At 61.4% G+C, this 23,978-nt stretch overlaps 1 protein-coding gene across 20 annotated transcripts; it reads left to right on the top strand.

The window, feature by feature from the left end:
- The first annotated feature begins 161 nt into the window (after positions 1-161).
- EPS8L2 (EPS8 signaling adaptor L2) lies at positions 162-22,140 on the top strand. 20 transcript variants are annotated; one of them, XM_077961555.1, is made up of 25 exons: positions 162-185; positions 282-455; positions 745-1,030; positions 1,199-1,346; positions 1,735-1,858; positions 4,465-4,586; positions 4,688-4,743; positions 5,536-5,600; positions 14,364-14,525; positions 14,923-15,072; positions 15,156-15,235; positions 15,349-15,491; positions 15,570-15,640; positions 15,827-15,953; positions 16,169-16,257; positions 16,371-16,445; positions 16,676-16,824; positions 16,948-17,077; positions 17,658-17,770; positions 19,127-19,232; positions 20,132-20,251; positions 20,486-20,558; positions 20,691-20,871; positions 21,001-21,133; positions 21,318-22,140. In XM_077961555.1, the coding sequence occupies exons 6-25, from the start codon at positions 4,543-4,545 to the stop codon at positions 21,396-21,398; spliced, it is 2,148 nt and encodes a 715-aa protein (XP_077817681.1). In that variant the 5' UTR covers positions 162-185; positions 282-455; positions 745-1,030; positions 1,199-1,346; positions 1,735-1,858; positions 4,465-4,542; the 3' UTR covers positions 21,399-22,140. The 20 variants fall into 20 exon arrangements, with proteins under 20 accessions (XP_077817681.1, XP_077817682.1, XP_077817679.1 ...); XM_077961556.1 differs by lacking the exon at positions 162-185 and having other exon boundaries at positions 203-455; positions 848-1,030; XM_077961553.1 differs by lacking the exon at positions 162-185 and having other exon boundaries at positions 210-455; positions 1,735-1,846.
- Positions 22,141-23,978: the final 1,838 nt, after the last annotated feature.

Below are 23,978 nucleotides of genomic sequence, written 5' to 3' on the forward strand. Positions count from 1 at the left end.
TGCATGGAGCAGGATCTTGGCATGCAAACTGCAGGATCAAACTGCAAAGGCCGTAAACCAGGAAGCCAGGCCTTGCCCGGGCTCAGGGGCAGGCACTGGGCCCGAAGGAGGAGGGCCACTTCCTGCCACCCCTCTGCCGAGCTCACCTGTGGCACCTCCCCAGGAAGTGCTCTGGCCAGAGCAGGGTAAACACGCTAGCCCTGCCCCTCTGGGACCGGGGACCGGGGACCCAGACTCTTGGCCACACTCATTCCCACCCCCTCATTCCCACCCCTACCCAGGACGGCAGCCGGAGCCTTGGGTCCCTGCATGCGCCTGGGGTGCCTTGTGCCCCTTCACTTCCTCCTTGTCCAGTTTACTGCTGTGGCAGCCGGTGCTACCCGCTGTGTCCGCTGCACCCTGGCCTGTTCTGAGCGGTCAGAGCAGCTGGGCAGAAGGGCCATCCTGGGAGCCAGGTAGATGAGAACAGAACCAGACAGTCCCCCTGTGGTGGGCAGAGGGTGGGGCCTGGCCACGGGGCAGTGCAAGAAGAGGCATCCTGAGAGGGCCTCGGGTGTCCCCACCGCCCCCGACACCCAATCTCTCAGTGCCCAGGCTGGGCAGAAAAGGGGCCTTGGAGGAGCCCCTGCACTGTAAGGAAGGGAGGCCCCATCCCACTCCGGGAGCTCACAGCCCCAAGCCTAGGTCTGTGGCATGGTTGGGTCCTGCCTGACACCCACCCGCTCACCGAAGCCTCTACCCCAGCTTCCCCAGACCTGGGGCGGGCCCGCTAAGGAAAGCGACTCTGCCCCAGGCCTGGCGCACCTGAGGGGCGCACCTGGCTCGGCCAAGGCTCTGACCTCCCTAGGGCTGGAGCCCTCCCAGCATCACGCCAGCGCTGCCCCCGAAGTCCCATTGGCAGCGTCCCCCCGTGCCCCCCGGCCTGCTGGGGCGCAGCTAGGCCCTGTCCAAAGAAGAGCTCGAGGCCTCGTCCTGCTCATCCCGCGGAGGCGGCCCTGCGCCCCGCCTCTCCCCAGCGCCCCAGCTCCAGGTGGGTGTTGGGGAGGGCGGAGAGGGCTGGGGCTAGAGCCCAGGCGGGGCGGGGGCGGGGGCGGGGCGGAGCTGGGTCCGAGACCGGCGGGGGCGCCTCCATCCCACGCCCTCCTCCCCCGCGCGCCCGCCCGCTCGCTCTCTGGTGACTCCGCAACCTGTCGCTCAGGTTTCTCCTCTCCCAGCCCCGCCCCGGCCCGGCCCCGCCGAGCGTCCCAGCCGCCCGCGGGAGACCGGGAGCCGCGGCCGAGGCGCGAACAGACGGACGCACGGGTGAGCGCCGAGGGGACAGGCCGAGCGCAGGGCGCCCGGAGCAGGTGAGCGCAGCTGACGCGGGGGAGCGCGCCCCCCCGGGCCTCAGTTTCCCCAGTGGTGATGGGACGCGGGGCTTCTGGTTCCGGACACCGGGTCAGGCGTGGCGTCGCAGGGCGCGGAGCACTTGGAGGGCGGCTGGGCCGGGGACGCGGGGCAGGGGGCTGGGGTCCTGGCCGGGCCCCCGCCTCTCCTGGACGGGTCCTGCTGCAGCCCGGCCTGCCCACGTCGGTCCTGGGCGGCGGCTGGCAAGCAAGGATATTTTTAAGCCAGCGATGGGTGACTCACCCGCCCCGTCCTGCCCCTTCCCAGCTCTGGGGCTTGGTGGGGGCAATCCCTGCGTCCGGAGAGCGCAGGTGGTACGGAGGCTTCTCCCGCTTCTGTGGGCCGCAGGACCTTCCCGAGGTGAGCACCGCACGCCCACTCCCTGTGGGCCGGAGCCAAGAGGCACTTCCTGGGTGTCGGAGCCCAGAAGGAAGCCAGTGGCCTGGGAAGCACCAGCTGGGTCAGTCTCCAGGTCAGGGTCGGGGGTGGGAGTTTCAGGGGGTAGGGGAGGCTGGGACGGGGGCTGCAGAGGCCCTGCCAGGTGAGGCAGTAGGGTGGGCTGGCAGGAGCCTGTGGGCAGGCGAACTTCGGCCATCCTAGATTCCTGGTCCCTGGGTCCAGCTGCCTGGCGTTGCCCCTTGCTGTGGGGTGTCCCTGGTGGCAGGGGAGGGGGAGGCAGGGCCGGGCATGCCTGGACCTCTGTCCCCACCCACCCCGTGCCCAGTCCTGGGGAGGCAGGCCCAGCTGCTGACGGCCCCTCCCCTCGCGGCCCCTCCTCCCCTTGCTGCCCCTCCTTGGTCCCAGCCTCTCCTGGGCCTGCTTAGTACCCAGGCCTTGTTGGCACAGCGCTCCCACGGGGCCTCCTCTGCCTGCTTGGGTCTCCTTCCCTACCCTCAGCTTCCCCAGCTTATCCCTTTCTCCTTCAAGACGTAGCTTCCAAACCAGGACACGGCCAGGGCCTGAGGGGCACCCCCATTCCAGGGCCCCACCCGGCTCCCATGAGGGCAGCCTGGAGCCCCCATGACTCAGCTGACCCCTACCCAAGGTCACTCAGCATGTGGAGCTGGAATTTGAACTTGGAGCCTGTCTCTCTACCCTCTTGCCCTGCTGGGACCTCCTCCCCTCCACAGCCTGACTGACAAGGCACCCCGCTCTGCCCCACTTCACACCGGGAAAATGACCACAGTACAAAGTGCAGCCTGGGCCTCCAGGGCTTGGACCCCACCCCCAGTGGGCCAAAGAAGCTTCCCCAGGGGGGCGGGGCTCCCACGGGTCAGGAGGCAGCCCCATACCCAGGTGCTTCAGACCCAGACACCACACCTGGACCCACCCCACTGCAGCCCGGCCCTGCCTGGGCCTGAGGTCCCCCCCATACCCTGCAGGCAACCAAAGGACGAAGGACGGGAACCTAGCCTTCCCCAGGGGGTCGTGTGTCACAGCCCTCTGTGTTTGTGTGCCTGCAGGCCTGGGTGCGAGGGCGCATTGGTGTCTTGCCCAGGTGTGTGCCTGGACACACGTGCCTGGTGCCCTTGGTGAACCCCGCCAGGAATCCCATTAAGCAAACACTCAGGCTTGCCACTGAGCCCGTGAACATTCCAGACATTCTCCACGGAGAGACAGAGGAAGTGGCCACGCCCCCTTGGTGCACCCAGCCCCTCATGGCAGAGGCAGTGCCCCCGGGCCTCCCAGACCCTCCCTCTAGGCCAGACCTGGTGAAACCAGAAAGTCCCAGGTGCTGCGGGCCACTCCCTTGACCCTCCATACCAGCAACGCTGGCCGGTGACCCCCACCCTGGCAGACCCAAACTCTGAAGCCACAGGGGACGGCCCTGTGGCCCTGGCAGGAGGCGGATGGTGTGGACCTGTGGGGAGCTGGTCACAGAGCCACAGAACAGCCAGGTTCCCACAGGGCATAGTCCCCTTGGGGCAAGTCAGTCTGGTTCAAGGCCATCAGGCTCTGCCCATCCCCCTGGGAAGGCCCCAGGGCCCAGCCCAAATCAGACCCACCTGCCTGCCCTGGCAGCTGGGACTTAGTTTCCCCAAAATGCATCGGGGAAGAGGGCAGCGCTGGGAGCCCAGAGACAGGCTCTGGGGATTCTGCCCCTGGGGAGGCCAGAGGCGCCAGCTGCCTACCCCATAGCCGCCCTACCTCGTCGGAGGGGCAGTGATACTGTGTGTTGGGGCCACTGGACTGGCTCCCGGTCTCAGCCCCCACCACACCCGCCCTCCAGTCCCTCCCCTGGGCTCGGCTGCCAAGGGTCCTGTGCTGGCCGCGGGGCCACATCCCTGCCCTCGGGGTGAGGAAATGCCACACCCCGGGAACCCCAGCGTTTCCTGCCCGCACAGACTGTTCCCAGCCAGGCCTCCCAGGCCCAGGAAAGAACCAAGAGCTGGCCTCTTTGCTGGGGCCTGGACAGAGGTGGCATGCGTGGGTGGCAAGTCCACATGCATGTGCAGGAGCCCCTTGGGGTGCAGGCCTGGGGTGGGGCAGGAGTGGCAGCTACAGCCGGGCTCCCTCTGGACTTCAGGATCCACCCCCACTCCCAGCTCCAGCCTCACCTCTCCTGCCATTCTACAGCTCCCACCCACCCTCCCCCAACCCCCACCGCACCCCCTCCCCACCCCCATCACACACTCCTGCCCCCCTCCACACCCCCTACCACACATTCCCATCCCCCTCCCCACCCCCCCACTACACTCCCACCCCCTCTCCCCACCCGCTCCCCCAACACCCCCAGCATGTTCCCCTCCCCCTCCCCACCCCGTCCCCTCTCCCCCCAGCACTAGGGCCTTGAACTCAATGCTGCCCGGCTTGGAAAGTGCCTTCTCCCCCCAGGACCCTCAACAGAGCCTTCCAGGCAGCCTCTGGGGGTCCCTGTGGAGCGCCTAGGGTCTGGGGCATGATGAGGCTGAACGACTGCCAACTGGGACGTGGGGCCGTCTGGGATGTGGGGCAGGGGTTCTGCCCCCCAAGAGACCCCTACCCAGGCCAGGCCAGTCAGGGCTCTGGCCCAGGGAAGGAGGGGAGACGCCAGCCAGGCCGGGAGGAACTGTCAGCACAGCCCCTCTCTCCACCCAGGTTTGAGACAGGCACTGGCCTCAGACCTGGGCCACACTGAGGTCTGCCCTTCTCCTGCTGGCCGCTGCCCGGGACACCATGAGCCAGTCCGGGGCTGTGAGCTGCTGCCCGGGTGCCACCAAGTGAGCCCCCCTGCCCATCCCGAATACCCCACCCTCACCCTCTGAGTAGTCCCCAGGGAGGGGTGCAGTTCGGCCCTGCCCTCACAGCCCCTCCCCTACAGCGGCAGCCTGGGCCGGTCCGACAGTGTGGCCAGGATGAGCCCCAAGGACCTGTTTGGTGAGTGAGGTTTGAGAACGTGCTAGACGTCACAGGGGAGAAATGGGCACTGCGTCCAGGCCAGGGACAGCCGCCCCTGCCCCACAGCTGTGCCTGGCCTGGCCCAGGGGATCCCTGTGGACCCTCATCAACCTTCTGAAAGCTCCTGGCCGCTGGATCCCCTCCCCCACAGCTGTAAGGGGAGAGGCCTTTACTAATAATTCAGGGAGCATCAATATTGATTCCACTGCACTCCTTGCTGCAACCTGATCACAGGGGGTTCAGGCAGGATGAGCCGCCAGCTGTCTGCTCCGGGAGGGGGGCCTGGCCAGCCCCCACTTTCCCCCACTCTGCCCTTCCCCAGACACGACCCCACCCTCTCCCTAGCTAGACGCCCCCTTCCCTTGTGACTTTGGACGAGGTGCCTCGTCTGGAAAGCAAGAAGCCCTGGGAGGGCAGGGAGGGTGAAGCTGGCAGCTCTCAGAGTGGGAACAAGCATGGCTGCGACCCCCCTCCTGTCCCCTCACCCTCTGGGACAGGAAGCCCCCCGGCACAGGCTCCCCAGTCCCCACTCTGAGCAAGCCCGTCGCCTTCTCCGAGCTGCATCCTTCTCCAAGGGGGCTTCCCTGGAGGGAAGGAGGGGGCTTCCTGCAGGTCCTGATTTCACACCCACATCCTTCCTGGTGGCCAAGAGGTCCACGGAGCAGCCCCCCCTCCGCTTGACTCCACCTTCCCTTGTGGGTCCAGTCCCAACTGGACGGAGGGCTGTGGGTCCCGCCCGTGGGGGTGAGTGACTGGTGTCTCCCCGTTCAGAGCAGAGGAAGAAGTATTCCAACTCCAACGTCATCATGCACGAGACTTCGCAGTACCACGTCCAGGTAAGGCCCCGCCCCCAGGTAAGGCCCTGCCCCCAGGGAGCACCCCCAGGACATGGCTGTCCTCATGCTCCCGTCTCCACAAAAAAAATTAGACAGGCATGGTGGTGCCCGCCTGTAGGCCCAGCTGCTGGGGAGGCTGAGGCAAGGGGGTCACGAGCCCGGGAGGCAGAGGCTGTAGTGAGCCAAGAATCGTGCCACTGCACTCCAGCCTGGGCACCTGGGTGACAGAGCTAGACCCTGTCTCAAAACAAACGAAAGAAAGAGAGAAAGAGAGAGAGCTCCAGGGAGAGTGGTCAGCCCATGTTCCGACACCCGCAGGGGCTGGGGGAGGCCAGAGCCAGAACTGCCCACACTGTGCCGGGCTCAGCCACGGGGTGGGGGAAAGCGTCCCTCTGGTTCCAGTCCTGGGAACTGGCGGTCTGAGGGGTGAGGCGGCCCAGGGTGTGCTGGGAAACACTGTGGCTGCTGCACAGCCGTGGATGGGAAGAGCCCGTGGAGGAAATGATCATCCTGGCCCCAAAACAAGGAACTGGATCGGGAGGGAGCAGGCAGAACAAAGACGCCCTTGATGGAGGCTGCAGGGAGACCCAGGCTGCTTCTCAGGGCCCAGACTGGGCTGCCTGCGCCCGCAGGACCAGCAGCCCGCCCTGAGGGCTTTTCTGTTTTCCTAGGTCAGTTTCATTGACACAGAGAACTCAGGAAACATGTTTTTTTTTTTGGTGGGTGGGGGGGTGTGTGTGTGTGTGTGTGTGTGTCTTTCTTCCTCTCTCTCTCTCTCTCTCTCTCATTTGTTTTGAGACAGAGTCTAGCTCTGTCACCCAGGTGCCCAGGCTGGAGTGCAGTGGCGCGATCTTGGCTCTCTACAGTCTCCGCCTCCCGGGCTCGTGACCCCCTTGCCTCAGCCTCCCCAGTAGCTGGGCCTACAGGCGGGCACCACCATGTCTGTCTAGTTATTTTGTTTTTTGTGGGGACAGGATCCCTATGTTGCCCAGGCTGGTCTCAGACTCCTGGGCTCAAGCAATCCTCCCACCTCCTAGCCAGGCCTGGTAGCGTGAGCTTGTAGTCCAGCTGCTTGGGAAGCTGAGGCAGGAGGATCGCTTGAGCCCAGGAGTTCAAGCTAGGATCCCACCGCAGCCCTCCAGCAGCCTGGGCAACAAAGTCTTAGGCCAGGCGCGGTGGCTCACGCCTGTAATCCCAGCACTTTGGGAGGCTGGATCACCTGAGGTTAAGAGTTTCAGACCAGCCTGGCCAACATGGCAAAACCCCATCTCTACTGAAAATACAAAATTAGCCAGGCATCATGGTGCACACCTGTAATCCCAGCTACTCGGGAGGCTGAGGCAGGAGAATCGCTTGAACCTGGGAGGTGGAGGTTGCAGTGAGCCGAGATCATGCCACTGCACTCCAGCATGGGTGACACAGCGAGACTCTGTCTCAAAATAAGAAAAAAAGAAAGAAAGAAAAGGGGCTGGGCACGGTGGCTCATACCTGTAATCCCAGCACTTTGGGAGGCCGAGGCGGGTGGATCACCTGATGTCAGGAGTTCGAGACCAGCCTGACCAACATGGTGAAACCCCATCTCTACTAAAAACACAAAAATTAGCCAGACATGGTGGCGGGAGCCTGTAGTCCCAGCTACTTGGGAGGCTGAGCCAGGAGAATCACTGGAACTAGAACCCGGGAGGTGGAGGTTGCAGTGAGCCGAGATCATGCAACTGCACTCCAGCCTGGGGGACAGGGCAAGACTCCGTCTCAAAAAAAAAAAACAAAACCCAGAAAAAGAAAAGGCCCCTGTGCCTGGGTACGAGCCGGGCTCCCGGCTGTGGTCCAAGCCTGGGTACGAGCCGGGCTCCCGGCTGTGGTCCAAGCCTGGGTACGAGCCGGGCTCCCGGTTGTGCTCTAAGCCTACAGGACTCTGCCCTCTTGAGGAGGATCCTGGAGCCTCTCAGCCTGGCTCCTGGACTTTGGCCCCAGCTGGCCTGGCCCGGCCCCCAGCCAGCAGGAGCCTTTCCCATCTGCCCAGGGGCCAACAGAGTGAGGAGCGGAATGGTGGGTGGGGTTTTCCTGCCCCTCCCTGATGAGGACACTGGGGCCCAGAGAGAGGGTGAGAGTCTAGTGGGAAATCTCTCCAGCCAGGTGGGGGCCACCTGAGCCTGGGTCCGTGGTTTGCTTTTTTCTAAATGATCACACAGTAAAAGCCATGTGTATGGAGGGGTGTGGTTCTGTTACCACCACAGTCAGACCCATCGGCCCCGTCACTGCAAACCTGTGAATCCCCAACACTGGCGGCCACCCCTAACCTCTGGCAACATTGCCGGCCCTTCATCACCACAGTTTTTGTTTGTTTGTGTGTTTGTCTGAGACGGAGTCTCGCTCTTTCACCCAGGCTGGAGGGCAGCGGTGCGATCTCGGCTCACCGAAACCTCCGAATTGTTCAAGTAGTTCTCCTGCTTCACCCTCCTGAGTAGCTGGGATGACAGGCACGAGCCACTGTGCCTGGCTAATTCTCGTATTTTAGTGGAGATGGAGTTTCACCATGTTGGTCAGGCTGGTCTTGAACTCCTGACCTCGTGATCCACCCGCCTCCGCCTCCCAAAGTGCTGGGATTACAGGCGTGAGCACAGCACCCGGCCTCATCACCACAGTTTTGTCTTTTTGAGAATATCCTATAAATGAAGTAATATAGTTTATAGCTGTCTGTGTTCTGATTCCTAAACTTATTTTAAGAAAACCCTGGGGCCAGACACAGCAGCTTCTGCCTGTAATCTCAGCACTTTGGGAGGCAGAGGCGGGACGAGCGATCACTTGAGGCTTGGAATTCAAGACCATCCTGGGCAGCGAGACCCAGTCTCTACAAAAAAAAATTAAAAATTAGCCTGGTGGTCACATGTCTGTCATCCCAACTCCTCGGGAGGCTGAGGCAGGAGGATTGGTTAAGCCTGGGAGTTTGAGGCTACAGTAAGCTGTGATCATACCACTACACTCCAGCCTGGGCAACAGCGCAAGACCCCGTCTCAAATAAATAAAAAAAAAGAAAAGGAAAACAGTGTAGAGGAAGGCTCCGACTGGGCTACGCGGCATCTTCCCCAGGGCCCCTAGTGGCCATTTCTTCCCTAGTGGCCATATCCTCCCAGGGCCCCTAGTGGACAGGACATGTCCTTACGGGTGGCTGGGGGCTTTCTATAGAGAGACTTGGGTGTGTGGACTGGCCAGCTCTTCTCCCAGTCTGTGGCTTGTCAATGCATATGCATCACTGTCTTTTTTTTTTTGAAGATGGAGTCTTACTTTGTCCCCCAGGCTGGAGTGCAATGGCGCGATCTGGGCTCACTGCAACCTCTGCCTCCGGGGTTCAAACCATTCTACTGCCTCAGCTTCCCGAGTAGCTGGGACTACAGGCACGCATCACCACGCCTGGCTAAATTTTTTTTTTTTTCGAGGTGGAGTCTCACCCTGTCGCCTAGGCCGGAGTGCAGTGGCACAATCTCGGTTCACTGCAACCTCCGCCTCAAGGGTTCAAGCGATTCTCCTGCCTCAGCCTCCCCAGTACCTGGGATTACAGGCGTGCGCCACCACGCCCAGCTAATTTTTTGTATCTTTAGTAGAGACGGGGTTTCACCATGTGGGCCAGGCTGGTCTCGAACTCCTGACCTCAAGTGATCCACCCATCTCAGCCTCCCAAAGTGGTGGGATTACAGGCGTGAGCCACCGCACCCGGCCTAATTTTTGTATTTTTGGTAGAGATGGGGTTTCACCATGTTGGCCAGGCTGGTCTCCAACACCTGACCTCAGGTGATCCACCTGTTTTCACCATGTTGGCCAGGCTGGTTCCCAACACCTGACCTCAGGTCATCCACCTGCCTCCCAAAGCGCTGGGATGATGGACTGAGTCACTGCGTCCTGAGTCACTGCGTCCTGAGTCACTGAGTCCGGCCTCCATCACTGTGGTTTGATAAGTGGAAATCAATTTTGATGATGTCCATTTGTATGTGTTATTCTTTTATGGTTTAGGGTTTTTGGTATCCTGTGACTAGAAGTCATCCCTTGACCAAATTTCTGCAGATTTCTTCCGTGTTTTCTTTTATTTTTTGTAAATTAGGAATTAATTGTGGAAGTTCCTGTGTTTTCTTTCTTTCTTTTTTTTTTTTTTTTTTTTTTTTGAGGTAGAGTTTTGCTGTGTCGCCCAGGCTGTACAGGCTGGAGTGCAGTGGTGCGATCTCGGTTCACTGCAACCTCCACCTCCTGGGTTCAAGCAATTCTCCTGCCTCAGCCTCCTGAGTATCTGGGATTACAGGCACCCGCCACCACGCCCGGCTCATTTTTTGTATTTTTTGTAGAGACGGGGTTTCACCATGTTAGCCAGGTTGTTCTGGATCTTCTGATCTCAGGTGATCCACCCACCTCGGCCTCCCAAAGTGTTGGGATTACAGGCGTGAGCCGCCGCGCCCAGCCAGTTCCTGTTTTCTTTTCGATGCTTCACAGTGTAGGCTTTTGCGTTTAGGGCCAGGATCCATTTTATTTTATCTTGTTATTTTTTTTTTGCGACGGAGTCTCAATGTACTGGACCACACTGATTGTTTTGAATGTTGAACCAGCCTAGTCGTCATTTATTCCAAGTGTGTGATCCTTTTTCCTGTGTTGAGGTTGATGTGGTAATAGTGTGGTTAGGAATGTTTTGTGTTGATGTCCATTAGAGGTCCTGGTCTGTAATTTTCTTACAATGCCGATGGCAGGTTGTGTGGTAGGGTTATGTTGGTTTTGTAAAATGGGCAGGCAAGTATTCCCTCCTCTTCTGTTTTCAGAGTTTGTGGGCCAGGCACGGTGGCTCACGCCTGTCATCCCAGCACTTTGGGAGGCCGAGGCGGGCAGATCACAAGGTCAGGAGATCGAGACCATCCTGGCCAACACGGTGAAACCCTGTCTCTACTAAAAATACAAAAAGCTAGCCCGGCGTGGTGGCGGCCGCCTGTAGTCCCAGCTACTCAGGAGGCTGAGGCAGGAGAATGGCGTGAACCCGGGAGGTGGAGCTTGTAGAGAACCGAGATTGCGCCACTGTAGTCCAGCCTGGGCGACAGAGCGAGACTCCGTCTCAAAAAAAAAAAAAAAAAAAAAGAGTTTGTGAAAGCTTGTTATTGTTTCTTCCTTAGATATTTGTTAGGATTTGCCAGTGCCGCCCTCAGAGTGCAGGATTTTCTTTGTGGGAAGGTTTTGGTTATTAATTCCTTCTCCTGCCTGAAACATCTGTAGTGATGCCCCCTCTTTTGTTCTGGTTTCTGAGAATTTGTGTTTTCTCTAGTATTTTTCTTGATCAGGCTTGCTAAGGATTTACCAATTTTATTAACCTTCTCGTAACTAACTTTGGGCTCTGTTGATTTGTCTCTATTGATGCTGACGTCTGTATACAAGTGCGCTGACCTGCTCTTATTTTTCTACCTTCCACTTACTGTGGGTTTTATTTGATTCACTTTTTCTTTTTTTTTTTTTTTTGAGACAGAGTCTCGCTCTGTCGCCCAGGTTGGAGTGCAGTGGCGCGATCTTGGCTCACTGCAAGCTCTGCCTCCCAGGTTCACACCATTCTCCTGCCTCAGCCTCCCGAGTAGCTGGGACTTAAGGCGCCCGTCACCATGCCCGGCTAATTTTTTTTAATTTATTTATTTTTAGTAGAGACGGGGTTTCACCGTGTTAGGATGGTCTCAATCTCCCGACCTCGTGATCCGCCCACTTTGGCCCCCCAAAAAGCTGGGATTCCAGGAGTAAGCTACCACGTCCGGCGTTGATTCACTTTTTCTACTTGCTTAAGATGAAACCTTAGATTATTTATCTTTTTTTTTTTTTTTTTTTTTTTCTGAGATGGAGTCTCGCTCTGTCACCCAGGCTGAAGTGCACCGGCGCAATCTCAGCTCACTGCAACATCTGCCTCCTGGGTTCAAGCGATTCTCCTGCCTCAGCCTCCCAAGTAGCTGAGGTTGCAGGCGTGCACCCCACCTGGCTAATTTTTGTATTTTCAGTACAGACAGTTTTTGCCATGTTGGCCAGGCTGGTCTCAAACTCCTGAACTCAAGTGATCCGCCCTCCTTGGCTTCCCAAAGTACTGGGATTACAGGCATGAGCCACCGTGCCCGGCCAGATTATCGATTTTAAGTCGTTCTTCTTTTCTAATATATTCATGGAAAGCTCCACATTCCCCTCGCAGCACTGGTTTAGTTGTATTCCACAAATTGTGATATGCATGTTCAGTTCGGAATGTATCGGGGGAAACCTCAGGATCCCTGACTTTCCGCAACAAGGATGCTTTCTAGTTTTCTTGTGACTTCATCTTTGATGCATGGGTTATTTAGAAATATGCCGCTTTATTTCTAAACATTTAAGGATTTTCTGGTTTTTTATTACGGGTTTCTACCTTAATTCTGTTATGGTTAGAAAACATATTGTGTACTGTTGCAGTCACTTGAGATTTACTGGGACTTGCTCTGTGGCCCAGCAGCCTGGTTTTGCTTGTTTGGTTATATTGTATGTTTCAGGTTCTACTCTGCTTCTCACAGAGAGATGAGCGGCCTCATAGTCCCTCGCATGTTTCTGCCCACTTATTCTTTTTTTTTTTTTTTTGAGACAGAGTCTTGCTCTGTCATCCAGGCTGGAATGCAATGGCATGATCTCGGCTCACTACAACCTCTACCTCCCAGGTTCAAGCAATTCTCTTACCTCAGACTCCTGAGTAGCTGCGGTTACAGGTGCCCACCACCACGCCGGGCTAATTTTTGTATTTTTAGTAGAGATGGGGTTTCACCATGTTGGTCAGGCTGGTCTCGAACTCCTGACCTTGTGATCCACCCGCCTCGGCCTCCCAAAGTGCTGGGATTACAGGTGTGAGCCACCATGCCCAAGCTTTTTTTTTTTTTTTTTTTTTGAGACAGTCTTGCTCTGTTGCCCAGCCTGGAGTGTGGTGGTGCGATCTTGGCTCACTGTAACCTCTGCCTCCCAGGTTCAAGTGATTCTCCCGCCTCAGCCTCCTGAGTAGCTGGGATTACAGGTGCCTGCCACAATGCCCAGCTAATTTTTTTTTTTTTTTTTTTTTTGAGATGGAGTCTCGCTGTGTCTCCCAGGCTGGAGTGCAGTGGCGTGATCTCGGCTCACTGCAAGCTCCGCCTCCCGGGTTCACGCCATTCTCCCGCCTCAGCCTCCCAAGTAGCTGGGACTACAGGCGCCCGCCACCACGCCCAGCTAGTTTTTTGTATTTTTAGTAGAGACGGGGTTTCACCATGTTAGCCAGGATAGTCTCGATCTCCTGACCTCGTGATCCACCCGCCTCGGCCTCCCAAAGTGCTGGGATTACAGGTGTGAGCCACCATGCCCGAGTTTTTTTTTTTTTTTTTTTTTTTTGAGACAGTCTTGCTCTGTTGCCCAGCCTGGAGTGTGGTGGTGCGATCTTGGCTCACTGTAACCTCTGCCTCCCAGGTTCAAGTGATTCTCCCGCCTCAGCCTCCTGAGTAGCTGGGATTACAGGTGCCTGCCACAATGCCCAGCTAATTTTTTTTTTTTTTTTTTTTTTTTGAGATGGAGTCTCGCTGTGTCTCCCAGGCTGGAGTGCAGTGGCGTGATCTCGGCTCACTGCAAGCTCCGCCTCCCGGGTTCACGCCATTCTCCCGCCTCAGCCTCCCAAGTAGCTGGGACTACAGGCGCCCGCCACCATGCCCAGCTAGTTTTTTGTATTTTTAGTAGAGACGGGGTTTCACCATGTTAGCCAGGATAGTCTCGATCTCCTGACCTCGTGATCCACCCGCCTCGGCCTCCCAAAGTGCTGGGATTACAGGCTTGAGCCACCGCGCCCGGCGCTAATTTTTGTATTTTTAGTAGAGACAGGGTTTCACCATGTTGGCTAGGCTGATCTCGAACTCCTGACCTCAGGTGATCCGCCCGCCTCAGCCTCCCACAGTGCTGGGATGACAGACGTGATCCACCGCACCCGGCCACGCAAACTTTTATGGTTTGCATTTTATGGTTGTCTTTGACTGTCCTATAGTAGTTCACGTTAGTGTTTATCCAGCTGTGCCAGCATTGTGCACCGAATGGCCGACCCTTCGTAGAAGGGTTTTACTCAGCGAACAGGGCAGCTTGGCTGGAGGAGGGGGCCTGAGCCAGGCCTGGAAAGAGGAGAGATGGAGGGCACAGGGCAAGGGCCAGGCTGGCCGCAGATCCTCAGGGATGGGTGCATCCCGTACGCACTTGTTGAGGGTCCGCTGTGCACCGGCTCTGCCCTGGACCTGGGGACACAGCTTAGCAAGTGGCAACTGGAACCCCGCCTGGGAGTAGCGAGCACACCGGACACATAGCACGCCACGTGCAGCGCGACATCGGGTCTGATTCAGGAAACAGGGCAGTCGGGGATGGGGTGACGGCTGGCATTGTAGCCAGGTGGTCACACAGGGGACGTCTGAGAAGGAAGAGAGCTGGGGAGGCTGGCGCAGCCAGTGCAGTGGGCGGGTGCTGAGCCCGTGCCAGGAGGTGGGCAGGTGAGGATGGTGGCGCGGGGCCGGGCAGCAATTGGAATTCTTTTGAGGGTATTGTCAAGACACAAGCATGGTCCCCACAGATGCCTGCCAAGGCAGAATAGAGACTCCCCCCACCAAAGGCGGGGCCGGGCCCCCGTCCTACCACCCTACCCAGGGTTGGCTGTGGCCCCTTAGCCCCCCAGGCTGTGGCCCTTGGGGGCTGGGCTTTCAGCACAAGGAGGGCTCTGCCTAACAGTGACCGCCCGCCCACCCCCAGCACCTGGCCACATTCATCATGGACAAGAGCGAAGCCATCACGTCTGTGGAGGACGCCATCCGGAAGCTGGTGCAGCTGAGCTCCAAGGAGAAGATCTGGACCCAGGAGATGCTCCTGCAGGTGAACGACCAGTCACTGCGGCTGCTGGACATCGAGTCTCAGGTGGGGCCCAGCGCCGGTGGGGACAGGGAGCACGGTGGGTAGAGGCGGCGGCAGCCACTGGCTGCAGCCCCCATGTGCGGCCAGGCCTCTCTGCAGGGCCGGCCATGCCCCATCATTCTGCTCCCTGGAAGAGAATGGGACGAGGGTGGGCAGAGAGGGCCGCATGGAACTGAGTCCAGGGAAGTTTGGAAGCCTGGGTCAGCCTTGCTGCACAGCAGCGGGGCGTGTCGGGGCCTCATTCTCATCTTTGGGAGCCCATTTCCCAGCGGCGCCGGAGGGGCTTGTGCCCCAGGCGTGTACACAGTTCCGGCCACTCCCTGCCTGTGCCTCATGGGTGCTCACAGCTCCGGTCACTCCCTGCCGGTGTGAGTCGTGTTGGCGCGACGTGTCCCCGCAGGAGGAGCTGGAAAACTTCCCGCTGCCCACCGTGCAGCGCAGCCAGACGGTGCTGAACCAGCTGCGCTACCCGTCCGTGCTGCTGCTTGTGTGCCAGGACTCGGAGCAGAGCAAGCCCGATGTCCACTTCTTCCACTGCGACGAGGTGGAGGTGAGGCGGCACCGGGCAGGGCAGGGCGGGGCTCCGCAGCGTTGTGCCCCGCCCTCCCGGCCACCTGATGCCCGCTTTCCCAGGCAGAGCTGGTGCACGAGGACATCGAGAGCGCGTTGGCCGACTGCCGGCTGGGCAAGAAGATGCGGCCGCAGACCCTGAAGTAGGGCAGAGGGAGAGCAGGGTCACAGCGGGGCGGAGAGGGGAGGAGCCGGGCAGGGAGGGAGAGTCAGGTGTGTTCCCGTCGGGGCTGAGCAGGACCCCCTGACCCTCCAGGGGACACCAGGAGAAGATTCGGCAGCGGCAGTCCATCCTGCCCCCTCCCCAGGGCCCGGCGCCCATCCCCTTCCAGCACCGCAGTGGGGACTCCCCGCAGGCCAAGAATCGCGTGGGCCCACAGGTGCCACTCAGCGAGCCAGGTAGGCTGAGGGGCTGGCGGGGGCTCCACAGGGCTTGTTGTGAGGGGCTCGGTGAGCAGCCGCCATGTCCCCCATCAGGTTTCCGCCGCCGGGAGTCGCAGGAGGAGGAGCCGCGGGCTGTGCTGGCTCAGAAGATAGAGAAGGAGACGGTGGGTGCCTGGGCATGGCAGGTGGCCCCTCCCTTCCAGGCCCCCACCAGTGGGCACTGGTCCCTGCTGCCCCTCCGGCCAGTCCCCAGCCTGTGGCTGCCCCTCCACAGGTTTGGGGCCATCCCTGCAGCAGGGCGGGGCAGCGGGGAGTGTCTGAGGCTGACCCCTGACCCCCTCTGACCCCAGCAAATCCTCAACTGCGCCCTGGACGATATTGAGTGGTTTGTGGCTCGGCTACAGAAGGCGGCCGAGGCTTTCAAGCAGCTGAACCAGCGGAAGAAGGGGAAGAAGAAGGGCAAGAAGGGGCCAGCAGGTGCAGGGGCCAGGGATGGGGCCAGCAAGTGCAGGGACCAGGGACGGGGCCAGGGACGGGGCCAGCAGGTGCAGGGGACAGGGACGGGGCCAGGGACGGGGCCACTCATGGAGCTGGGGAAGGTCTGGCCCACACAGATGGGCTGCATGGGACACAAGGCACAGGGGCTGGGGAGACCAGGGCCAGCCCGGCTCACACGGTGCCTCCCATGCCAGAGGGCGTCCTCACGCTGCGGGCACGGCCCCCCTCTGAGGGCGAGTTCGTCGACTGCTTCCAGAAAATCAAGCTGGCGATTAACTTGCTGGTGAGTCCCGCGGCCCCAGCCCTGGCCCAGCGTCTGTGTGAGGGGTGGGTGGAGGCCCCGCCCCGGCCCCTGCTCACTGGTTCCTGCCCCCGCTCACTGGTTCCTGCCCCCAGGCAAAGCTGCAGAAGCACATCCAGAACCCCAGCGCCGCGGAGCTCGTGCACTTCCTCTTCGGGCCTCTGGACCTGGTGCCTGGGGCCGGGCAGCAGGGGCGTGCGGGGTGGGAGCCCAGAGGCCTCTGGAGCATCTATCTCCCCGGGGTCGGGGTCGGGGCAGCAGGTGCCCGTTTTGGGCAGCCCGGTTCACGCTGTGTGGCCACACTCTCTGGGGTCCAAAGTCCCTTCCCGAGGGCCAGCCACGGGGGTGCTGGACGGGGATCTGTGGGCCTCAGTCCCTTCTGAACCTCGCTGTGCTCCAGATCGTCAACACCTGCGGTGGCCCAGACATCGCACGCTCCGTCTCCTGCCCACTGCTCTCCCGAGATGCCGTGGACTTTCTGCGTGGCCACCTGGTCCCTAAGGAGATGTCGCTGTGGGAGTCGCTGGGAGAGAGCTGGATGCGGCCCCGGTATGGCAGGGCGGAGTGGTGCCGGAGCTGCATGGGGGCCAGCACTGCACAGGGGTCAGCTTTGGGGTCCTGGGTGGGCCAGTTCTTGAGGGGCAGGGCTGACTTCAGGACCTCCCACCCCAGCTCCGAGTGGCCGCGGGAGCCGCAGGTGCCCCTGTACGTGCCCAAGTTCCACAGTGGCTGGGAGCCCCCCGTGGATGTGCTGCAGGAGGCCCCCTGGGAGGTGGAGGGGCTGGCGTCTGCCCCCATTGAGGTGAGAGCACCAGCAGCCCCCATCCCCACCCCAGCCCCAACACCACCCCTCCCCAGAGCTCCCCTCCCCAGCTCCGACACCCACCCCTCCCCAGAGCTCTCCTCCCCAGCCCCAACACCACCCCTCCCCAGAGCTCCCCTCCCCAGCCCCGACACCCACCCCTCCCCAGAGCTCCCCTCCCCAGCCCCAACACCACCCCTCCCCAGCCCCGACACCCACCCCTCCCCAGAGCACCCCTCCCCAGCCCCGACACCCTCCCCTCCCCAGCCCCGACACCCACCCCTCCCCAGAGCTCCCCTCCCCAGCCCCGACACCCACCCCTCCCCAGAGCTCCCCTCCCCAGCCCACCTCCACCCACCACCCCTTCAGCTGCAGCTCAGCTGCCCCCAGCCCCGCCAGGAGAGGCAGCCCATGCCGGCATCAGCAGGCTTCAGGCTCCGTCACCTTCAGTGGTGTATCAGTCACAGCACATTAGCCGAGTCCCTGTCTTATGCCCCCTTGTCCTGGGACCCAGCCTGCCCCTGCCCTCCTTACCCAGCCCTGCCCCATGTCTAGCTCAGGCCGCCCACCTTCACCACAGGTGAGTCCAGTGAGCCGACAGTCCGTACGAAACTCCCAGAAGCACAGCCCCGCTTCAGAGCCCACCCCCACGGGGGATGCCCTACCACCAGTCAGCTCCCCACATACTCACAGGTAAGCCCCCCTCAAAGTGAGGGAGCATGAAAGTGAAACCCTTCAGAACCTACAGGCTCAAAAAACATATGGGTACGCTGCCACCAGGTGGTAGCAAGTGCATTGGTCAAGCGGTTTAAAACACCACTTTTCCAGATTTGAAGCGGTTTTAACTGTATGATATATAATTAAAGGAAACATTTCGAAAGTCATGCACACATTCTCTACCCTAATATATCAGCTCTGTCTGTGCATCCACATGTATGTTTTAGAACCAAGGTTAGAAACTTACTAAACCACTGAACTTGAGTGGTTTCACCAAACACTGTCACCCTGTTGGGACTGCTTCAGGCCCAACCTCTGGTAGAGCCACAAGAGGAGACTGGGGTCCTGGGCTACTAAAGCCCCTCCCCTCCCTCCACCCCCAGCCCTGACCGTTTCCACAGAGGACAAAGAACAAGCCCACGGCACTACCGGGAGTCCTGTCTTTCCTTGCCTCCCCTCTTCCCTTCTGTTCCCATTCCTGGTCCAGGATCTGTATGGGAAGCCCCTGACCCTGCCACACCCCAGGATTCAATTTTGGGGGGAAGGGGGGCCAGAAATCCATCTTCTAAGCAAGCATGGCCTCCCCTTGCCCACAATGTCAGCCTGGCTCTCATAGTCCTGGCCTAGGACCGCACTTAGAAACATTTCACCCTTTGACTTCAGTTCCTGGTCTGTCCACCCTGGCTGTGTCCTGACAGTCCATGGCCCCTTCATTTCCCTGAGCGCCTGGACACAGGAGCTGCCCTGATGACCAGGGCCACACTGGCCCGGACGGACGGCCTGGCCAGGTAGACAGGCCTGCTACATGCCAAAGCCAGGACCCCTCAGCCAGAGGCAGCCCCCCACACGCTTTTGAGGTGCAGGTCCCACCCCACAGAGAGGAGCTGGAGACCCATCCTCCACTGGACCATTTGGGCTGTGTTCAGTCCTCAGAGGAGCTGTGGCTCTGAAGACATGCTGGCCCTCATTGGCCAGCTTGGGGGAGCTGTGACCCTGGCATTTCCCAGGAACGCCCCTGGCTCTGGTTCCCCTGGGGTGCTAGACTAGAGACCCCTGAGATGGCCTGGGATGGGCCAGCCTTGCTGTGCCACAGGCCCCTGCGCCACACCCACCTCCTGCCTGCCCCACCTCCACGCAGGGCCCCAAAGCTCTGGGGCTGTCACAGTTTCCATTCCCGGCTGACGCTGCCTGCAGCCTCTCTCCACGGTGACCTCCAGAGCAGAAAAGAGGCAGCCAGCCGTGCACCTGGGAAGCTGCTGACCCCCAGCCGCTGCCCAGGTCTCAGAGAAGACCCCCACCAGCCTGGGCCTCAGCCCCTCCTGTTCCTCACAGGGGCTACCAGCCAACACCAGCCATGGCCAAGTACGTCAAGATCCTGTACGACTTTACAGCCCGAAACGCCAACGAGCTATCAGTGCTCAAGGATGAGGTCCTAGAGGTGAGGGGGCTGGACGAGGGGGTCCAAGAGGGGGAAACGGGGCAGGGTTTCAAGGGAGGGGCTATCAGGGGAGGTGGGGAGCGGTCTAGGACCAGGCTGGGTGATGCCAGGATGGGGCACAGCTGCCTGCCCCTTTCTCCAGGGTCCCAGCCCCTGGGCTCTGATCAGGATCTGCAGCCTGTTGGAGGGGCCTCCCTATCTTGGGGATCTCCAAAGGCATGCAGGGACCCCTGTGCCAGGCTGGGGGGAGCGTCTGCACCATGTGGACCCAGCAGGGGCCTGTCATTCACACCCACCCAGGAGCCCCCACGTCTGCACTGGCTGCATCTGCCAGCCGGAATCCAGGCCACCCACTGGGGGACAGAAAGTGGAGCAGGCTGGGGGGAGTGGGCCACATCCACAGCCTGGTTAGGCGGTTCATGCCTGTAACTGCAGCACTGGGAAGCCAAGGCGGGAGGATCCCTTTAGCCTACGAATTTGAGACAAACCTGGGCAACACCTCGAAACCCCATCTCTACAAAAAATATAAAAATTAGCTGGATGCAGTGGTGTGCGTCTGTGGTGCCAGCTACTCGGGAGGCTGAGGTGGGAGGATCGCCTGAACCCAGGAGGTCGAGGCTGCAGTGGGGAGTGATTGTACCACTGCACTCCAGCCTGGGCGCAGAGTGAGACCCTGTCTCAGAGAAAAAGGAAGGGTCTCCCAGACTCCCTGAGGCAGGGTGGGGAGGAGTAGCCCAGCGAGGGATGGAGGGGTGGAAACAGGGCTGCGGAGAGGATGGAGCGAAGCGGGGCTCCGGGAGACCCTAGGGCGCGCCCCGACCTCTGTAAAGCGGAACCAGCGGGTGGTCCCAGCCCCGCAGAGCCTGGATGTGGGGAGGGGCTGACGGTGCGCCCCACAGGTGCTGGAGGACGGCCGGCAGTGGTGGAAGCTGCGCAGCCGCAGCGGCCAGGCGGGGTACGTGCCCTGCAACATCCTGGGCGAGGCGCAGCCCGAGGACGCCGGCGCCCCCTTCGAGCAGGTGAGCCCGCGGGGGTCCCTGGGGTCGCAGCCTCCGAGCCTCCTGGAGCAGCCCTGCCGGAGCCCAGCCCCGCCCCAAGGCCAGCCCCGCAGCTGGAGAGGCTGGGGCAGGTGCAGGGCTCCCTGGGCAGAAGGGAAGGGCTGGTCCGCAGGCCAGGGGAGGGGTGGGGTCCCGGGCAGGTGCTGGGAGGCGGGGGCGGGGCGTGGGGAGCCTGATCGCCTCCCGCCCCCGCAGGTCGGTCAGAAGTACTGGGGCCCCGCCAGCCCGACCCACAAGTTGCCCCCAAGCTTCCCGGGGAACAAAGACGGTGAGAGCTGCTGCTTCCAGGCGGAGGTCCCGGGTCCAGAGCCACCTGGGGGAGGAAGGGTGGGGAGGTCCCTGGGCCGGGGGCGGGAGCAGGGGCAAGGCAGCGGTGGGCCTGAGTCGCGCCCCCCCTCAGAGCTCATGCAGCACATGGACGAGGTCAACGACGAGCTCATCCGGAAAATCAGCAACATCAGGGCGCAGCCACAGCGGCACTTCCGCGTGGAGCGCAGCCAGCCGGTGAGCCAGCCGCTCACCTACGAGTCGGGTCCCGACGAGGTCCGCGCCTGGCTGGAAGCCAAAGCCTTCAGCGCGCGGTGAGCGGGGGATGAGCGAGGGATCCGGGTGGGGGGTGGGAGGCGCGGCCCAAGGTGCGCAGCGGTCGGGGCGGGGCCCAGGCAGCCTCGCCCACGGTGCGGCCCTGACGCCCACCCGCCTGCCCCCAGGATCGTGGAGAACCTGGGAATCCTGACTGGGCCGCAGCTCTTCTCCCTCAACAAGGAGGAGCTGAAGAAGGTGTGCGGGGAGGAGGGCGTCCGCGTGTACAGCCAGCTCACCGTGCAGAAGGCCTTCCTGGAGGTGAGCCCGCCTGCGCTCCTGCGCCCCGCCTCTCCTGCCCCCCCCCGCCCCTCCTGCCCCCCCCCGCCCCTCCTGCCCCTGCGCCCTTCCCGCCCCCGCCAGTTCCTGGGGTCGCAGAGCAAGGGGGAGGCCGGCACCCGGACCTGTGGGAACCTCGGCTGAGGCTGCCCCCATTTCTCCCTAGAAGCAGCAAAGTGGGTCGGAGCTGGAAGAACTCATGAACAAGTTTCATTCCATGAATCAGAGAAGGGGGGAGGACAGCTAGGCCTGGCTGCCGCGGGCGGGGGCCTGCGGAGGGGAAGCCCACGCCCAGTGCATGGAGTATTATTTTTATATGTGTATGTATTTTGTACCAAGGACGCGGAGGGGGCGCGGTGCTGGCTAGGGGTCCCTGCCTCTGTCTGGAGGCACAAGGCCCATCCTTAGGACCAGCAGTACCCAAGGCCCCAGCCCATACCAAGACCAGTCTAAGCCAAACCTGCCCCCTGGTGGTGCCAGCCCCTTGTCCACCTTCCCCTGAGGCCACAGAACTCCCTGGGGCTGGGGCCTCTTTCCCTGGCCTCCCCTGTGCACCTGGGGGGTCCTGGCCCTCGTGATGCTCCCCCATCCCCACCCACTTCTACATCCATCCACACCCCAGGGTGGGCTGGAGCTCCAGGCTGGCTGGGCTGAGCCCCGCACACACGCAGGGTTCTGCTCCCTGAGGGGGGCCTGGGAGGGGCTCCAGCAGGAGGCAGTGGCTGCCATTGGGGGGAAGGGGGGGAATGACACACGCTTCACCTGCAAGGGCCGAGGATGCAGGGGACACCATGCAGGCTTCAGACACCCCCAGCGCCCACCCTCACAGGCCCAGGAGTGGAGCTTTCTCTGGCCAAGTTTCAGGCCAATGATCTCCGCATGGTGTTGGGGGTGCTGTTGTGTCTTGGTGCCCGAACTTGAGTCTCACCCAAGAGATAAGAGGTGGCCCAGGCACCAGGGCGAAACAATTAAACCAGTTAAGTCTCCCAGGAGCCGTGTGTCTCAGTTCCCTGGGAGTGGGAGTGGGTCCTGGAGTCCCTGAAAACTGCACCTTTTCTAAGCACTGCCAGGCAGAGGGCGGGCCATCAGCCAGGCTGCTCAGCCCCCAGAGGGGACCCTGCCCACTTCTCTTCCTGTGGCCCTCCCAGGCCCGGTGACCAAAAGGCCCAAAGCCTGTCACCCAAGCCCAGCTTTCACTGGGCACAACCCTAGTGGGAGTGGTGGGGACAGAGCCAGCTCGGCCAGATGTTCGGCAGGCCCTAGGAGGGGCATGAGTCAGAGGGCAAGGCCGAAACTGGATTTGGAGATCTTAGCCCAGGCTGACGGAGGCTCCCGAGAAGGGGGAGCGGGCCACACTCAGCGCCCTGCCTGGGAGGGGCACCTGACAGCCCATCTGGCATCCACCTGAGCCACACCCTTGGAGGGGCCTTTGGTGCCCTCTGCCGGCCGCTCCATGTGCTGCTGTGGGTGGCCGCCAGGGGTGCCCTCACCCTGGATTGGTGGCAGGAGGCAACCCATAACCCATGTGTCCCCATAGCAGCCGTGCACCCAACCCTGATGCGGAGCATCCGGGGACGCAGTCCTGGGGTCTTGGCCTGGGCAGGGGCGACTGTGGGGCTGGTCTGGGGGGTGTGTGTCCCTTGCCTGATCCACCACCCAGCCAGGCCTGGATACCAGGCCACAGAAGCCCTGACTCACAGCTCAGGCCACACTAGGCCAAGTCGTAACCACAGTGTCCGGTTGGGATAGCGGGGAGTGTCTGGTGCCCTCTGAGCCACGACCTGGGCTTGATGGCCACCACGGCTCCTCCAGGCCCCCAGAAGAGGCCTCCAGACCCTGTCAGATGGACCCTGCGGAGAGAGAGACAGGCCCAAGAGGAAAAGGGGAGGGATGGGGGCGTTGGCCCTCCTCCCTGCAACCCTCAGCTCCTGCTGCCTGCCGAGCCCCCACCTCGGGACTGGGATAGGCACCGGGGCTACATCTGCTCCTAAAGGGGCTTCTGTGGGCCCCGGGATGCCGGGCCTTGGAAGTGAGGGAGGCTGCCCACTCCCCGACCACCCCCAGCAACAGGGCCCTGCCTACACCAGGATGGTCTGGGCTTCATATGCAGCCTCCAGGCTGGGCTGCTCAGCTCCTGAGGGTCCCCGATCTACACCTGCTTCCGCAGTCCCCTCCCTGCCCACATCCCCCAGCCCCATTTAGAGCCCCCCCGACCTGCTATGCCCCACTCTGCCTGCTGGACAGCTGAGGAGGCCCCAGGAAGCCAGACCCCAGACTCCAGCCCCCAAATCCCAGCCCTAGGCCCCAAGCAGGCTCCCACCCCAGGAGCCCTGAGTCCGAGGCACCCTGGCCCCAGCTGTCTGCTCAGACCTCTGGGCTTCCGGAAATTGCCCGTTTCTTCCAAGGGGCTTCCTGCCACCTCCTGAGACCCCCCTCAGGAGCAGATGGGACCACCGACCCCACTGGCCTGGTGATGGGTACAGGGTCACCTGGCATCGGGTGGGCTGGCTCTCTGTGTTCCCTCTGGCCACCCGCCCCAGGGGTGACGATTACCCCCCTTCCTGCCCTGAGGGCATCACTGTTGGGGGTCTGTGGTGTTTTGAGTGCTGCCCGTGGCCTCCGGAGACCCCAGCGGCAGCCCCGTGAGGCAGGCGTAGATAAGAATGACCCATAGACAGACCAGGTCACCTGCTCGAGGCCCGAGTTTGGGGCAGGGGCCGGGGTTAACATGCAATCTCTCTTAGTTCCAACGTCTCTTTAACCACTCACCCCCTACCCGGCCTCCCTACCCACCTCCCCATCAGGCAGGTCCACAGATAGAAGGAAG

The sequence above is a fragment of the Macaca mulatta genome, chromosome 14, assembly GCF_049350105.2.
Source record: "Macaca mulatta isolate MMU2019108-1 chromosome 14, T2T-MMU8v2.0, whole genome shotgun sequence".
In the NCBI taxonomy this organism is placed as follows: Eukaryota; Metazoa; Chordata; class Mammalia; order Primates; family Cercopithecidae; genus Macaca; species Macaca mulatta.